At 46.8% G+C, this 18,361-nt stretch overlaps 1 protein-coding gene across 1 annotated transcript in view; it reads right to left on the minus strand.

Moving 5' to 3' along the window:
- Positions 1-6,342: 6,342 nt before the first annotated feature.
- XKRX (XK related X-linked) overlaps positions 6,343-18,361 on the minus strand; it is a 37,090-nt gene continuing 25,071 nt past the window's right edge. The window contains exons 3-4 of the mRNA XM_083484755.1: positions 17,211-17,470; positions 6,343-7,781 (exon numbers count right to left, since the gene is read on the minus strand). Coding sequence (XP_083340881.1) covers positions 7,036-7,781; positions 17,211-17,470 — 1,006 coding nt within the window. The 3' untranslated portion in view covers positions 6,343-7,035. The remainder of the gene's footprint in view (positions 7,782-17,210; positions 17,471-18,361) is intronic.

Consider the following 18,361-nt stretch of genomic DNA (forward strand, 5'->3'; position numbering starts at 1 on the left):
ACACATTCTAAAAATATTTCATTATAAAAATTAGTTAAAATCAAATTGATGGCAACCGATTAAACAAAATTCTGTGCAGGTTGCCAGAGGAGGGAGTCAGGCTGCGCCCTGACCAAAAGCCTGGCGGAACAACTCTGTCTTGCAGGCCCTGCGGAAAGATGTCAGGTCCCGCAGGGCCCTAGTCTCTTGTGACAGAGCATTCCACCAGTTTGGAGCCGCAGCCGAGAAGGCCCTGGCTCTAGTTGAGGCCAGCCTAACCTCTCTGAGGCCTGGGACCTTGAGGATGTTATTATTTGCAGACCGTAGGTTTCTCTGTGGGGCATACCAGGAGAGGCGGTCCCGTAGGTACGAGGGTCCTAGGCCGTATAGGGCTTTAAAGGTTAAAACCAGCACCTTAAACCTGATCCTGTACTCCACCGGGAGCCAGTGCAGCTGGTATAATACCGGATGAATGTGCTCTCGCAGCGAAGACCCCATAAGGAGTCTCGCCGCGGCATTCTGCACCCGCTGGAGTTTCTGGGTCAGTCTCAAGGGCAGCCCCACGTAGAGCGAGTTACAATAATCCAGTCTGGAGGTGACCGTCGCATGGATCACAGTGGCTAGGTCAGGACGAGAGAGATAAGGGGCCAACTGCTTCGCTTGGCGGAGATGAAAAAATGCCGCCTTTGTTATAGCTGTAATCTGCGACTCCATAGAGAGGGAGGTATCGAAGATTACACCCAAACTCTTAACGGATGGTGCTGGCACTAATTGCGCCCCCGCAAGAGATAGGCATTGCCCCCCCCCCATCCCATATCATCCTGACCCAGCCAAAGGACCTCTGTCTTCGAAGGATTTAACTTCAACCGGCTCCCACGTAACCATCCAGCCACCGCTTCCAGACATCTGGTCAGCGTGTCTGGGGCCGAGTCAGGATGGCCATCCATCAACAGATAGAGTTGGGTGTCATCAGCATACTGATGGCAACCCAGCCCAAAACTCCGGACAAGCTGGGCGAGGGGGCGCATAAAGATGTTAAAAAGCATCGGGGAGAGAATTGCACCCTGAGGCACTCCACACACCAAGGAGTGGCGTGATGACAATTCCCCCCCCCAAGCGCCACCCTCTGTCCCCGACCAGAGAGAAACGAGCGCAGCCATTGAAGGACTGTGCCCTGGATCCCCACGTCGGCAAGGCGGTGGTCCAGGAGTTCGTGATCGACCATGTCAAAGGCTGCTGACAGATCTAGAAGAATCAGCAGCCCTGACCCGCCTCGATCCAGCTGCCTGCGGAGATCATCTGTTAGGGCGACCAGAGCCGTCTCGGTCCCATGACCAGCGCGGAAGCCGGACTGGAATGGGTCTAGAGCAGATGTTTCATCCAGAAACCTACCAAGCTGTTCAGCAACTGCTCTCTCAATCACCTTACCCAGGAATGGAAGATTCGAGACCGGGCGGTAATTGGATAGATCTGAGGGATCTAATGATGTTTTCTTTAAGAGCGGACGCACCACCGCCTCCTTCAGTTCCCCTGGGAATATCCCGGTGCCAAGGGACAAGTTGATGATATCCCCCAGGGGGCCCCGCACCTCGTCTGGACACGCTCTAATCAGCCATGACGGGCACGGGTCAAGAGGACAGGTGGTGGGCTTTCCAGCTTGGAGGAATCTGTCCACATCGGCTGGAGATATCCGGTCAAAGTGGTCCAATACTGGACCCGCGGACAGTCGAGGGGCCTCCAGTTCCTTTATTGTATCCAAATTGGCAGGGAGGTCATGGCGGAGCATCAGGACCTTCTCCGCAAAAAAGCTCGCAAATGCCTCACAGCTGTGTGTCAGATTGTTATTTAAATTTGGCTGTCCTTCAAGGGACGTTAAAGACCGAATTATACTAAATAATTGTGCCAGGCGAGAGCTAGCGGATGCAATGGAGGCCGAGAAGTAAGACTTCTTAGCAGCCTTCACTGCCATCTCATAGGTTTTCATAAAAACCCTATAAGATGTTCTTGAGGCTCCGTCACGGGCACCCCGCCATACTCGCTCTAGCCGTCTGAGGTCCCGCTTCATTTTCCGAAGCTCCTCGGTAAACCAGGGAGCCCGGTTTCTGCGGGGTCGCAGAGGGCGCTTAGGTGCGATCTCATCGATGGCTGCCAGGAGCTGGGTATTCCAGCCCTCAACAAGCTCAGTCAATGAGTCGCCAGGGGGAGTAAGGTCCCGCAAGGCTTGACGGAATCTATCCGGGTCCATCAGCCTCTGCGGGCGAGCCCAAATCGGCTCGCCACCTAAGCAGGGTGGGGGTGGAAAGTCAATCCTGGCTTTCAGAGCGTAGTGATCAGACCATGGCACCTTCATCGAAGGAGACATGATCACATCTATACCGGCACCAAAGATCAAATCCAGCGTGTGGCCTGCTTGATGTGTGGGGCCCGAAACAAACTGGGAGAGCCCTAGTGTCGCCATGGAAGACACCAGGTCCAGAGCCTGTGAGGAGGGAGTGGCATCAGCGTGGAAGTTGAAGTCTCCCAATACCAATAGGTTAGGGAACTCCAAGGCCCAGCCGGCCACCGCCTCCAGCAGGCCTGACAGGGTGGCTGCTGGTGCGCTAGGTGGCCGGTACACCAGCCAGACAGCCAAGCTCTCCTCGGAGCCCCACACTAGGCCAACACATTCAATGCCGGGGATCGATGGCGATGGTAGAGCCCTGAAAGAACAATCTTCCCGGATTAATACTGCCACCCCTCCCCCCCGGCCCACAGTCCGTGACTGGTGGAGGACGGAGAAACCCGGGGGCGCCATCTCTCGTAAGGTGACAGTTACCCCTTCGCGCACCCAGGTCTCCGTCACACAAGCCAGGTCAACTCCCTGCGAGATAAAGAAATCTCGCAGGGTAGCGGTTTTGTTGCCTATAGACCTGGCATTGCACAACACCAGTGAAGGAGGTGAGTAATCCTTGCTCACCCTACCCTCGTCTCTCGGGATGGGGCGCAGATTGGAAGGGGTACGAGCATATCCATACAAACTATATAGTAACTTAAATATCCATACAAACTATATAGCATATCCATACAAACTATATAGTAACTTAAATACAAACTATATAGTAACTTAACAGAATTATAGTAACTTATAGTAACTTAACAGAATTAAAAAAATAAAAACAAATAAAAACAAAAGAAACAATTATGTTAAATTAAATTGCTCCCCACCCTGACTACTTATCCCACCCCAAGCAGAGATAAAATAATAAAATAATATATTATATATATTATATATTATAAAAAACAACAATCACCATTTAAGGTGCAGCAAATTAAAAGCACTTAAAACATTTAAAACCGTTTTTGCCACTTGCTGCAGGTAGCTGCTCAGGCCTCTAAACTGTAGCGGTGAGTGCAGGCCCCGCCCCCTAGGCCAGATGGAATTGGCAGGAGAGGGAGCGGTCTTAATTCGTTCCGGAGTCCGTTCTTAACCTGAAAATATTCTTAACCTGAAGTACCACTTTAGCTAATGGGGCCTCCCGCTGCCGCTGTGCAATTTCTTCTTCTCATTCTGAGGTAAAGTTCTTAACCTGAGGTACTATTTCTGGGTTAGCGGAGTCTGTAACCTGAAGCGTCTGTGACCCGAGGTACCACTGTAATCTACTCTAGCCTTTTCCTTGACTTTCTATGTACGTGTACATCTCCAACATGTTATCTTCCTCTTCCAGTCTGAAAAAGCTGTATTTTACAACTCTGCTATCTGGGGGGAAGGGCTAGGGGCCGCTAGGCCCATGCTCTGCATGCAGAATGCCATCGGTTCAATCCTTGGGATCTCTAGGGACGGTTGGTAAAGTTTTCTGCCTGAAACCCTGGAGAGCCACTGCCAATCATTGTAGACCAGGGATGGGGAACCTGTGGCGCTCTGGACACCCATCAGCCCCAGACAGCATGGCCAATGGGCAGGCATGAGTGGAGTTGTAATCCAAGTAATATATAGAGGACCAGAGGTTCCCCACCCATGACATCCCCATGATGTCTCCATCCCTGGGCCCTGAGTCTTGGCTGGGAAGGGCGGGGCATAAATAAAATTTATTATTATTATAAATAAAATTATTATTAATAATAAAATTTATTATTATTATAAATAAAATTTAGTATTATTATTATTATTAAAAGTGATTGCATAGAATGCATATTGTAATATTTCTTGCTGCAACACTTGACCAATTGTCCCCACCCCTGCCTATGTCTCCATTAGGTAAAGGTTAGGTCCAGTCGCAAACGACTCTGAGGTTGCGCGCTCATCTCACTCTATAGGCCGAGGGAGCCGGCATTTTTCTGCAGACAGCTTCCGGGTCATGTGGCCAGCATGACTAAGCCACTTCTGGCGAACCGGAGCAGTGCACAGAAACGCCGTTTACCTTCCCACTGGAGCGGTACCTATTTATCTACTTGCAGTGGTATGCTTTCAAACTGCTAGGTGGGCAGGAGCTGGGACTGAACAACGGGAGCTCACCCCATCAAGGGGATTCGAACTGCTGACCTTCCGACTGGCTTAGACCACAGTGCCACCCTAAAACCTCTGGATTAGGGGTTCCAAGCTGTGGCCTAAGGACGCATAAGCCTTCTTCAGGTAGTCAGCAACATGCCCACATTAACGATCCATTACTTAGTTTTAATTGTATCTTTGTTGCTTCTTTTATTGCTTATATTGCATTTTAATGATTTACAACTTGAATTCTGAGGAATGCAAACTGTGTAATACAATAAAATGCAATATAAGCAATAAAAGAATCAATAAAAAACAAAATAAAAAATCACACCACATTGTAATTGCTTAGAGTTGGCAGAAGTCCAGAAAGTACCAGACATGCATGAAATACTACAGCCACAGGCAGTGTCCGAGTGGAAATTGATGGAATGTCTGGGAAAATCGGGACGTATGGCAACCCATGTTGGCAGTGTTGTTTTTTGCAGATTTTTTTTCATAAATAGCTCAACAACTTTGGGCAAAACAAAAACAAAAAAGCTTGACAACTACTTTTCTGTCAGATTTTCACTATTTGAAATATGGCAACCCTATAATTGCTAGAAGAGGCATAAAAATCATTAAGTGGTTTGCAAAAACCAACAGTAGTTTTCAAGTGTCTGGCAGACAGTGGGAAGTTTGGAAACCTCTGGGCTAAGGTCTCCAGTGCTGCATTTAAATAATCCTTGGTAAACAGAAAATCTGTGGGGAGATATGTGTTGTTGTTTTTATTAAACATTCATAAAAACAGAGTATATCACATGTGACACCTGAGCCTAGAGTTTTCTGAATTCACAGCCCTGTTGGTCTGTCAGTCTGGTGCAAAGCAATCATCAAGAACCAGAAAGTTGTGAGGTGCAAACTGAGATCAAGATTTTCCTAAGGGCTGGTTTGCACTCAACTCTTATCTCTGGCTAGGTCTTCCATTGCTGATGTTGGTACATGCTAGATAGGAGACTGTGAAATTCTACCCATGGGTGTAGAGATATGTTTCTGTGGAACTCTTTATCAGTTATTGAATTGGCTTCCTTGAGATATGTTCTTACTTTGTACCATGTGTTGTATGAGAAAGAGAGAAGCTTCAGTTCAAAATCATGATGGATGAGGTGTCCAGATCCTCTCTGCAACCAATTTTTTATTCTCTACTGCAATCCTTAAGGGTCAGCAACCTTTTGGGACCAGTGGACACACATTTGGAATTTTGATAAGTAGTCACAAAATAGCTATGGGGAGTAGGGTGGTGGTCGAATGGCATAAACGCAAAGCGGCTGCCACTTCTGAAAGTGCACATCCATTGCCTACTGCAGTGTTTAAGCACAGAGAAGCATTTTGTTCCTCTACTCAGTTCAGAATGGAAGGGAAGGTGGGTGTCCAGTCCTTGCATCCAATGAAGAAGTCGTGTTCAAGGTAGGAAAGGCTGAGTCAGTGCAAGCAGGAACCAAGCAGGAAGAGCAAATGGTCTCTTGTGTGTTGTGAATTTTTTGAAGGGTTATTTACTGAGACCTTTCACAAGCGCCACAAAAAGCACTGGCAAGCACACCAGTGCCCGTGGGCACTGCATTGGAAATCCCTGCCTTAACACATATAACTAATAAATAAAGGTACTTTATTTGTGGAAAAGAAAATTCACAGGTCATTAAGAGAATTTAAATAACATATATTTGAACAAGGTAACCAGAAGGCCCACCAGGTCTTGAGCAAGAAAAGAAGTTTTTTAAAAAAGAAAATAAATGTTTCATGTCACCCAAACATAGGTAACTGGAAAACAGCTGCAGTCAAGATACTAAACAACAGAAATCCAGAAGTTCTGAAGGAACCTAAATTGTGTTTAAATTGAGTATAAAAAGAGGCCAAATTCCTTTAAAATGAAAAAAGCACTTAAAAATGTCTATTCTCAGCTCAACATATAAATAAACACAGAACTACAAATGGGGGAGGAGCACCAAGGGTGCTGAAGGACAACCAAGTCTTAGAGCCTCAGCTGTCACGACTGTCAGGACTATCCTTGAAAATGCGGGGCCACAATTCTATCCATCTGAAGACAGACCATGGTGCCCATGTGGATGCAGTGGTGTAAACAGATGGCTGCCACAGCAAGACCCATTAACCACCCTTCCAAAGGATCTCCCCTTACTTAAGCTAACCGTGAGTTCAACCCAATTGAGTATCCTTCAGCTAGGTTTTTTCTTCTTCTTCAAACATCTGACATAACATCGGTCAATGGTTATCATCTAGAAATGACAACACAGTCCTTCTGAACGTAATAACTGACCCTGCTGCATTGGTGTGCAATGCAGACTACTCCAGGCTCTGCAGGCAGATAAGGAAATTGAAATTGCTCCCCTTATTGCCCATCCCAATTTGATCTGTCAGTTCAGATGATGCTCTGGAAGGACCAGTCCTGCCACTATGACTCCCTGCATTGCTCCCTTGTTGATAAATTATACCTGCTGAGGCCAGGTATGGGGTATGCCCCTGTTGGGATGTTAGGATATAGTTTCCATTCCACCTTCAGCAGAATCATTTATGATTTGAGTTTGAATTATGTCCCATCAGACAATGCTATGCTTCACGCCAGGCTCCCAGGGAGGCTCAAGGTCCAGGTGTTCAGGTGCTTCGTTCCGCTTACAGCAGACACACTGCAAGAAGTCAGAGACGTTGTGCGTAAAGAGCCTGCGGCAGGGGTGGAGATACTGCATGAAGAAGAGCATGAAGGCGATAGCCAAGCAGTAGGCTACAATCAGCTGCAGCACCAGAAAGGGGGCACAGAAGTACGTGTAGACGTCCGTCATAAAGAAGTACCAGACAACAAGCAGCACACTGTTCTCCAGCCCTCGGAACACATAGAAGAGAGCCAAGCATCCCCAGTTTTGTGACTTGGCAATCAATTCCCGGTCACCCAGCCTGAGCTGCACAGCTGACCAGCAGAAGATATTGATGCCAGCATAAAGCAAAGTGATGGAGAACAGGACCGAGACGGTGCCCACCCGGCTGAAGTTCTTCTCCACATTGTCAGGCAGTTGGGCACCACTCCACCAAAACTGCACCCAGGGCAAGAAGAAGAAGAGCAGGAAGTTGGCCCCACCAATGCCCATGGCATAGTACTTGAAGACACTCCCAAAGAGGACCAAGATGGTGATGCGGGTGGAGATCTCCAGGCTACGCCACAGGATGATGCAGATGAAGGCCAGCGGGTGCAGGCGGATCTTGTAGTCATCATACTTGATCTGGATGGCCAGGACGTTGCAGACCAAAGCTCCATAGGTGACCGACACTAAGCAGATGCACATCAGGACTGCTAAAAGAGGTAGGAAGGAAGGCCAAAGAGTGAGCACACAGAATCAGCCCAATGAGTCTTCACTGCACAATTATTATCACACCTCGGTGTACTTCTGCCTTGCAATTAAGCCCACAAAAGTTACTAGCCCATTGGAGCTCACTTAGGAGCAACGTTAGTAGTAACTTTGTGGCTTAAGGCCCTCGTTTTTACGGGACCACCTCTCCTGGTATGCCCCACAGAGGACCTTAAGGTCCATGAATAATCATAGTTTAGAGGTCCCGGGCCCTAAGGAAGTCAGATTATCCTCCACCAGGGCCAGGGCCTTCTCATTGATGGCTCTGACCTGGTGGAATGCTCTGTCCCATGAGACCAGGGCCCTGTAGGATTTAACTTCCTTCTGCAGGGCCTGTAAGACAGAGCTATTCCACCTGGCTTTCAATTTGAACTTAGCCTGATATTTTATTTCCCTTCCTTCCTTCCCCCTCCCCTTTTTATGAAGATTACCCACTCTGGGATCCCACAGCTAATTCTCCCCTGGTTTCTTCCCTGGCCCAAATAGGACTAATTTAGCCAGCTAGCCCTGGTGATCATCTAATGTTTATTGGACGGATTTTCCTAAACTGATATTTGAATTCTGAATTTATTGGTATTCACGTTTTATACTGTATTTTATGTTAGTTTTTGTTGCATCAATTAAGTGTTTTAAATTTGTTGTTAGCCACCCTGAGCCCGGTTTTCTGAACCGGGAAGGGTGGGGTATAAATAAAAATTTATTTATATTTATTATTAACTTGGTGCTAACTGGCTGCTCATTCTTCTCTGCAATGTATTGAAACTGGAGCTGCTCAGATAGTTTACAGAGTGTCAGCTGGGGCAAGAGGCACACACTGGGAGATGGCAGAGATGAGATGGTTAGACAGAGATTGCTCAGGGCAGGTGTTCGGTCAGCTGTTGCCAAAGAGGTAAGAGCGCTAGATATTCAGGCCTGAAATAGCCTAAGTAGTAGCTCTGTTGAAATGGGGAAAGAATGTCCTGATGCAGAGGTTTTAGCTTGTTCTGCAATGGCAAGTATGTCTCTCTCATCATCTGCTGAACATAGCTGGAAAATGTGCAAGCAGTCACATTGTACAGACCAGTCATGTACAATGGCAGCCCTTTGGACCAAATCAGGCCAGCAGCCAATCACGAACTGCTGGTCCAGCAAACTACCCTTCATTTAATTTGCCTTACCATTCCAAGGTCACTGGTGGCTGTTGCTGTGCTAAATATTTATACAACAACCATACAAACAAAGCCAGAGGTTCATGTAAAGGTATGGCTAAAGCAATGGCTGATCTGTATCTTTTGTGTAGCACAAGCTTTTGTTTGTTTTTTTTAAAAAAGAATCCAGCTGTTTCCTGCTGGAAACGCAACAGGTCTTCCTGCACATACAGACAAAAAACATTTGTAAATTTTGAAATCAGCTCACCTACTAGTATGGCCACTTTCCTTTTTATTCTTTTCTTTTCAAAGGGGACTCTAGATAGGGAGAAATGTGTTCTGAATTTCCTCATTCAGAACTGGCTAGGCAGTCTCATTCAAATGTAAAGAGGCTCTGCTCAGGGCTTTGGTCACACCCAGTTCCAAATACTGCTCCCAGGAAATACCATTTGGCTTTCAAAATAGATTATGCAAATCAACAATAAGCAAACATGAATTGTGAGGCAGAAACCCCAGGGAAGGGCACAAGATACCTGCAGAGTGACAAGACTTCTGTAACACTGGGAACTTATTTACAGGAAGACCAGCAGCAGTGATGTGGGGGTGGGTAGGACTGTCTTTGGAGAAGCATCTTCCATTTCTCTGATGTGCTGTCACCCCACATGGAAACTATGCAAGCAGCATTAACTCCACAGAAGTGGCTGCTGAGTTACTGTTCATCATTCAATACCTAAAGAAGCTAAGAGCTGGTAAACCCATTATTATTCCATCACCTTGACCCACACTGGGCACTTCCAGATTGTCACTATTTTCACATGGAATTCCATCACATGTATTGACAAGTTCAGGTTGTTCAGTTAAACATAAACAGTGGTAAGGGAAAGGCATTTTACACATGGGCAGAGGCACTGATGCTCACCCAGTGCACTTCATAGCTGACAAGGGACCTGAAGCTGTTTATTCCGTCTGATTTAACTGCATGGTTCACATCACATAGTAATTAGGCCAGAGCTTTCCAAACTTTTCATGTTGGTGACACATTTTTTTAAGACATGCATCATTTCGCAACACAGTAATTCAGTTTTACTAGCAAACCGGAGGTTGAACTAACCCTTTTCCACCCCCAGGAGGAGCACGGGGAGCATTCACGCAACATACCTACACACTACAGCCAACACACTAACGGTGTCTCAATACACAGTTTGGAAAGCTCTCAATTACGCTTACCAGGACTTTGCATATGGGCAGGCTCCCAGTGAGGAGCTCACTGCTGCTTTGCTGCTCCCTCATCCTTTTCGCTCTCACACTGTGCTATGCTAAGCCATGATTCAGTGTGTCTTTTTTTAGTGTGCTAAACTCTCCCCTCACTCACCATAAGCTAAGGCCAAGAAGAAACCTTGGTTAATGAGGAGAGAGATTAACCATGAGACCCAGTTCAGAAGGCATGCTATGCTAAACCTTGGCTTAGCTCAGTGCAGCACGACAGAGAGAAAGGCCAGGAAGAAGCAAAGAGCCTATGAACCCTCCAGGAGCTTGCAGATTCACACAATCCCATCAAGCTACGGAATGGCTCAACATGCAGTGTGACCCAGGCCAGTGTTGTGGAAGCATTCTTGTTTGTATGCTGCAAGGCTGATCTCCAACACCAAAAGCACAGAGCAGCACTGCTTGAATCTAAGCAATGGGAACACCTGCTGCCTCCTGACAGGTATTCATTACTGCAACCACACCCGTGGGAGCTGGGCAGAATCCTATATTAAACAGGTGCCAGAACTGAGTCACACCCAAAGAGTCACACTCTTGGTTGCAAAGAGAGCAGACACTCTTGACTCATTCTTGACTATTTCTGTGGAATATACCAGCTACGCCACTTGCAGCTGATCTAGGCCTATGTTTCAAGGTGCATTTTCATCATCAGCCAGAAGTCTGTTCTAGCCTTTAGCTCACTTCTGGCACACCCTCATTGAAAGAATTTGTAGAGGTATTGATATGTAGTTTGGGTTACAATTTAATGCATAAAGCAAGGATGGAGAACCTGTGGCTCTCCAGGTGTGACTTGATGGCCGTTCCCATCATTCTTGACCATTGGCTATGCTGGCTGGAGATGGTGGAGGTTGGGGTCCCACAGCATCTGGAGAGCCACAGGTTCTCCACCCCTAACATAAAGCATCACACATCAGGGGAAGGGTTCAACTAGTGATTTGGCAGAAACTTTTCAGTCATCCGTGGCAGCTGCAACATATGCAACAGCTAACCAGATGGATCACCATTACCGACTGCATGCATATCCTTTGCAGAAAAACCCTTTCTATAATGACAATTCACATGAAAAGCTCTTTTGCATTTCACAACCAACACATAGTTCACAGAAAGGGCAGGTGCGTTTGTGGCATTTATATCTTAGCTGTCTGAGCAGCTGACAGACCCACATGTGGGTCTTCAGATTTAGCGATAACTATCTCACGATTGTTCCATGGCAGGTCAGAGGACAGAATGCTTTGCCAATACATATATTTGTGTGTGTGTCTGTGTAATGTAAGTTGAGCAGTTAATAGGCATAACAAGCAGGCATTGTGTACATTCACCATGCTTCATGGAAAATGTATACATAACCCTTCTGTGAAGAGGGAATTGTGCACATTTCGCAATCTATCTACATAATACTCAACAGGTCTTGGGGAATGTGCATATCTCAGCTGAATTTTCTATGCATAACCACACAGTTTACTTCCCCTTAAAAAAGACATACATATAGGCAAAATACTTTAATAACCTGAGTGTCCGGGGGCAAGAATTCCAGCCTAACCCTGTCCCTCATATGCTAGCTTTCTATGTGCAGTGAACTATTTTCATAGGAATACTATCAACCATCTGCCCTCCCACCTGAAGATGAAAGTGGTACAATCCAGAAAGAGCTTTATCACCTGTCTGCAGGAAGAGAACATGCAGGCCATTTCAAGAGGCTTTTGTGCAGGGGATCTTACACACAGCTTGATTTTTAGCTATAATAATTTAAGATACAAGCACTGAAGAGAGCTGGCTAATAGTGTACTGTGTGCTTCAGAGGCTTCCTATACACAATCCCTTCTTTTCTGAAGTGCTTAAACAGGAATAACATGAAGCCACAAGCACTCCTGTCTATTAGCTGAAACTTTGGGCTTGTCTACGCTTCTGCTTCTACCATGCCTAAAAAGAAGGGCTCTTGGGGGTTCTGATAACCTTGGGGGAAAGCTAAATGGCCATTTATACTAGGCAGTGGAATCTGGCACCAAACTATTAGCAATTTTAGTTTGCTGGGCATTCCTGTTTGAGCCAGGTTCAGTCAGACTTCCCCAAGTTGTTCCAACCAGCTAAGCCAGTCTGTTTCTCCTTCTCAAGTACACAAAGTAAGATCTACGTGCTAGGCTGTGGGAGACGTGGTTGATAGAGGATTTGACTGAGAAGACCTAAGTTCAAATCACTTCTCAGTGGTAAAGCTTACTTACGGATAGCTTTGGGGACAAAGTGAAAGTAAGATCTACGTGCTAGGCTGTGGGAGACGTGGTTGATAGAGGATTTGACTGAGAAGACCTAAGTTCAAATCACTTCTCAGTGGTAAAGCTTACTTACGGATAGCTTTGGGGACAAAGTGAAAGTAAGATCTACGTGCTAGGCTGTGGGAGACGTGGTTGATAGAGGATTTGACTGAGAAGACCTAAGTTCAAATCACTTCTCAGTGGTAAAGCTTACTTACGGATAGCTTTGGGGACAAAGTGAAAGTAAGATCTACGTGCTAGGCTGTGGGAGACGTGGTTGATAGAGGATTTGACTGAGAAGACCTAAGTTCAAATCACTTCTCAGTGGTAAAGCTTACTTACGGATAGCTTTGGGGACAAAGTGAGGCAATCCCAACCTCACTACCTTGACTGCAGGGGCAAGGGAATATAAACTTAGGGAGCTTCCAGACTACAAACTCCATCCAATGTTCTATGTCTGCTAGTGTAAGGCAAATTTTAATGTTAGACAAAGCCATTTCCCATTCCTGGAGAGCTGATGTTGCAGACTGGGAGCAAGCCTGCCCCACGCACACGGGGCGGTATAGTTCCTGCGCCATTGGGGAGTCCTCACAGCATCATTCCTTGGCCGTCCAATCCAGATTTAAACTGGCCGTGGCCGAAGACTCACCCCTTTTCTTCCTGCTCGCTCAGGTTAGGCTCTTTATCTGTTGCTATGGACCACAGTTGGTCGCCTGTCAAAGGGGCCTGGTAGGAATTTTTTCCACTTGGCAAATTGGCACCGGCCAATTGGTTTTTTGCCTACCTCGTAGCAAATTGTCACAACTTTGTAAGGTTTGATGGTTAGGCATTCGAGTGTTTCGTTGAAGGTGAATGTAGTGGCCATCACCTACCCCTCCTAATTCAAGGGTATTCCGTTAAAGGAATCCGAGGGGCGTGGTCTCTGTCCAAAGCCACAGACAGGGAGCTAGGGCCATGGCACGACTCCTAGTGGTGATCCTGGGGGACTTCCTAGTTGATGTGCATTGACAGGGTTACCCCTACTGGTGGTTAACCCTTCCAAGACTTCCTGCAGACGGGCAGGAGTCAGATATAGTCGCGTGGTTTCCAATGCCTAGCCAATACCACTCACATTCTGTAACCAATAAAATTGAGACCTTTTTCGCCCATTAACTCTAAATACTGTTTCATGTGTCTTTATTCTAACTTCCTGGGAGGGTTAGGGACCTTGCCACGCAACAGAGGGTTCCAATGCAACAGCTGCACTCACTGTGCATTGAAACTCACTGTGCATTGCAAAAGATTGCACAATCTATTCTGCAAAGAAGTTACTAGCAACCCAATTGTGTATTCTCTGCAGCACCCTTATACTGGCACGAAACATCTCACCCTCGGAACAAGTACAGTAGGTTGCTAGTGGCTTTAACCTAGCGCTACATTGCATACAACCCTTCTAGTTTATTAATTGTTCGTCCTGATTTGTTGGCAGGGAAATTCTGCAACCCAAGCTATTTAACAAGTAGTCATTCTGATTTGTTTGCAGGGAAGCTTAGCTGCCGTTGTGTCAGTGCATTTTTCCATCTCTTCCCTTATTGCGAAAAAAAATAAAGCCCCACCTTTTTGGGAAGAGGGTTTGCTGTGCAAGACCTCCCAATCAATTATAGTAGCACAACCTGAACTTGCTGGTATGCAATTGGCATCCCACCTGAAAGCAGCAACCGCCTGGGAGCAGGCCAAGAAAATATGGCTAACTCTCATCTCCCATCCTGAAAATGCCAAACATGGGTAGGTGTCATCTCCTGCCTTGATGCCTTCTCCTCCCTGCAGTCTGCAGTTGTCACATCTCAGCCCTCTTCATTTTTGTCCAAATGTCTGCTGCCAATATCCAGTCTGTGCACAGGGCAGGTCTCCGAGGGCAGCAGTCCAGGGCCCCAATAAGCAGAATGAGCTGGAAGGCCTCCAAGCACAACTCCATCCTTTGGAGTAGGTGGAGCGATACACATTACCATCCAAAGCAGGAGTGGGGGAACCTCAGTGTGGGGCTGAATGTGGCCCTCCAAGCATCTCTAACTGGCTCTTAGAACTCTCCCCAGGCCACACCTCCTCACCAGCTCTGCTTCATGATCTTGAACTGTGTCCATGCCCTCTCGCTTGACTGGATGGAGGACAGTGAACAGCTAGCTGCTCGGCGCACCCGTAGGCAGGACAAGCCAGGGCAGAGCACACTGCGCAGAACCTCCATGGAGTCCGCAAGCCCCACATGCCGTTTCGGGCAGCGCGGAGCCTGCAGGTGCCCGAGCCACCGTGTCACTCCCCAGGAGAGACATGTGGCTCGGGTGCACTGCAGGCCAGGCCCTGCCGTCACCCCCCTCAGTGATGACACCCGGGGCGGTCCGTACCCTGCCTTCCTACGCCACTGACAGTGAAGTATGGGTGAGTGTGCAGAAGGTGCTGGCTGTTATGTGGCTGCATTGTAACTCTACAAAGATTAAGCATTGGATTGATGACTCCACCTACTTTTACTACTGGCACCACACACCAGTGGCAATGTGACTTCCAGGCTGCAAAAGATTCCTCACCCCTAGTTCAAAGAGAGGCTCCCCTGAGACCATTGAGCTCAGAGTCTAAAATTATCAAGCTGCATCACTGCAAAATCTCTCATCATTCTAGCCAAAGGATGCACATCCTTAAACCCCTATGGGGACATCCTGTCCAAATCCTGACCCCTTATCCCTTACCTTCCAAGCCTTTCACAATCTTGCACTCTCCCTGTTCACTCTTGTATCACATTACAACTCTGCCTAGGACCTTCACTGCTCTAGCTCCATCGGCTTGGATATCAGACTCACACAAATGAGTTGCCCCTTATGCCTGGAACTGCCTCTCAGAACACTCCTAGGATGCCATCTCTCCTACTTCCTCCAGTTCCCTCTTCAAAGCCCACCTTTTCCATAAATCTTTTGGCACCATCTCCTTACCTGCCTTCCCCAACCCTCCCCAATATCCTTCTGCACCCCACCCTGCAACCCGGTGCCCTCCAGACATTTGGGACTACAATTCCCATCAGCTGCTGGCTGGGGCTGATGGGAGTTGTAGTTCAAAAACATCTGGAGAGCACCAGGTTGCGGAAGATGACCCTACTGTAAGTGAGCCTAAGAATGCGTAGCTGGTTTGGTTTATCCAGGAATGGAGTCTCAGGTGACCCTGATGCTGTACATTATTATCTTTCCCTAATGCAGGGCGTTTAGGAGTTTGGAGGCATGAATTAGATTAGGGATGCTCCTGTCAAAATTGCCATGTAGTGTCCATATGAAATTTGTTTGGCAAAATCCTTGATATTTGCAGGTGTTCATGCACTTTACAATTATAGTCCTGTAGCATGGAGATTAATGGCAAGAGAAAAGAAATTTGCAATACTTTACGGTCACGAAGACACTTCTACTCTAAGCCTGGAAGGACAAACAGTGCCATATATTATGTAATAGTCTGCTTACTTTCTGCAGGGTGCACGGTTATTAAAGGTGGAAGAACAGAGCCTGTAGAAAGTTGGGCAACATGGCTGCATTTTTTAACGTTCCCTTACATGTCTTTGCCACCTGCTTAAAACTTTTTGGTTTAAACAAATCTACCTGGACATGTAATTTTATCATATATGGGTTTTTTTAATTTAAAAATCTGATTGTATCTATATTTTAGCAATTTTATTACATCTACTTTTATTGCTACTCTAAATGAATATTATTTAATGAAGATTTTATACGTTTTTGTAAACTGCGTAGTGATTCATTTTTAGATTAAGTGTTATACAAATCTTGTTAAAAAATTTTTTAAAACAACAACAACCTCCCTGCAAACAGAAACCTAGCACTGCAGGTACAATGCTGGGATAAAAGCCTTCTGTGCCATATGCCTTAATTTTCTATTGGCACTGTGTTTTTGTTTTGTTTGTTTGAATGAGGAATATGCATCCCATGCATTCTGAAGTGCAACTGCCCACCCTTACCATCCTAGCATTTGCAATGCCTTATTCTGTTGCAAGTCTAGACCCTGTTTGAGTCAGGAGAGAGCAGTGAGAAAGAGAAAGGTTACAATCACATGATACATTTGAAGCACTATCATGTCACTGTCCAGCAATCCTGGATAACCATCAGAATCATAGTTTGTTAAGGGTTCTGGGAACTGCCATTCTGTGAGGTCAGCAATGTAAACAAACTGTGGCTGCCAGGACTCTGCAGGGCTATTAAAATGGTAAAAAAGGGTAAAGGTAAAGGGACCCATGGCCATTAGGTCCAGTCGCGGATGACTCTGGGGTTGCGGCGCTCATCTCGCTTTACTGGCCGAGGGAGCCAGAGTACAGCTTCCGGGTCATGAGGCCAGCATGACTAAGCCGCTTCTGGCGAACCAGAGCAGCGCACGGAAATGCCGTTTACCTTCTCACTGGAGAGGTACCTATTTATCTACTTGCACTTTGATGTGCTTTTGAAATGCTAGGTTGGCAGGAGCTGGGACCGAGCAACGGGAGCTCACTCCATCACAGGGATTCGAACAGCCGACATTCTGATCGGCAAACCGTAGGCTCTGTGGTTTAGACCATAGCACCACCCGCGTCCCTACGACCCCCCTCCCAAACCCTTTATAGTTTGCACCAGACGAGCAAACTAGCTCCTAGCTGCAAACAAAGCCCACCCGTGCCCTTTAAGTCCCCTCCCATTCTGCACAGTAAAGACCTGCAATGCTCTGCTCCGCCTTTTACCTCTGCTGGTGGGGACCTCCTGCTCCACAACGCTGACATAGAGCTGCAACGTGAGCTGCGGGGTAGAACCTAGGAAGGCCTGGATGACAGCCATGCGCTTGAAAGCGTTGCGATGGGTGACCAGCCTGCGCACCAGGTGACCCACTTCCTGCTCCAGCTCAATCTCAGCGTCCTTGTAGATCTGCTTCTTGCGAGTGATGGTGACGTAGGGCTCTTCCTCCTTCCCCAACCTGCAGAACATCACTATGGCCTCTAAGCACCTGCATGAGAGAAAGAGTCAGGATCAGTATAGAAGCCACCAGCCCTTCTCTTAAGGTCTTCACAAGGGAAAAGCAAACAGACATACTCATGAATATTCATGTGTTGTTTTGGGAGTGGGGGGAGGGTAAAAGTCTGATGGTATTTTGAGCCAGGGTTTCAGCCATAGGACTTTAGGGTTGCAAAGGATATTGGAATACCCTTAGTCCAGCCTTCTTCAACCTTGAGTCCCCAGGTGTAGTTGGACAATTCCCACCATCATCCCAAACCATTGGCTAAAGTGGTTGGGGATGATGTAGTCCCAAAATACCTGGAGACCCAAAGCTGAAGAACTCTGATATAGTCCAACACCATCATTCTCAGCCAAAGCCAGGTGTAAAATAGTGATGTGGAGGGAAAGGGAGAAGAGCAACACTTGGTGTAGTGGCTGGAGTGTTGAACTCGTGCCCGGAAGCCCAGGTTTCAAATTCCCACTCAGGCATTAAAGCTCAATGGGTGACCTTGGACTGTCGCTATTTCTCAGTCTAACCTACCTTGCAGGGACAGGGAATGAACCATCTACACTGCTCAGAGCTCCCAGGAGGAAATGTGAAATGTAAATATAATAAAATAATATTTCATACTAATAATAATACCTCTAGATACGTTTTAGCCCAAGAAATAGGTTATCGTACCAGATCTGAACTCAATGTCTTTTTACACACAAAGGTCCACTATTTTTCAGCCTGATTTAGAATAGTTAAAGAAATGATTATTTTTGTTGTTGCTGCCACTGCTGCTGCTGCTGCATGATTTGGAGTCAGATCTATAGCAAATCACCCAAAGGTCTGCAAACAGAGCTTTGTCTCCTTTCTGCCCTCCACTGGGGTTGCCTATTTCCTTCCGGTTCATTA

The sequence above is a fragment of the Podarcis liolepis genome (assembly GCF_965112155.1).
Source record: "Podarcis liolepis genome assembly, chromosome: Z".
NCBI classification, from domain to species: Eukaryota; Metazoa; Chordata; class Lepidosauria; order Squamata; family Lacertidae; genus Podarcis; species Podarcis liolepis.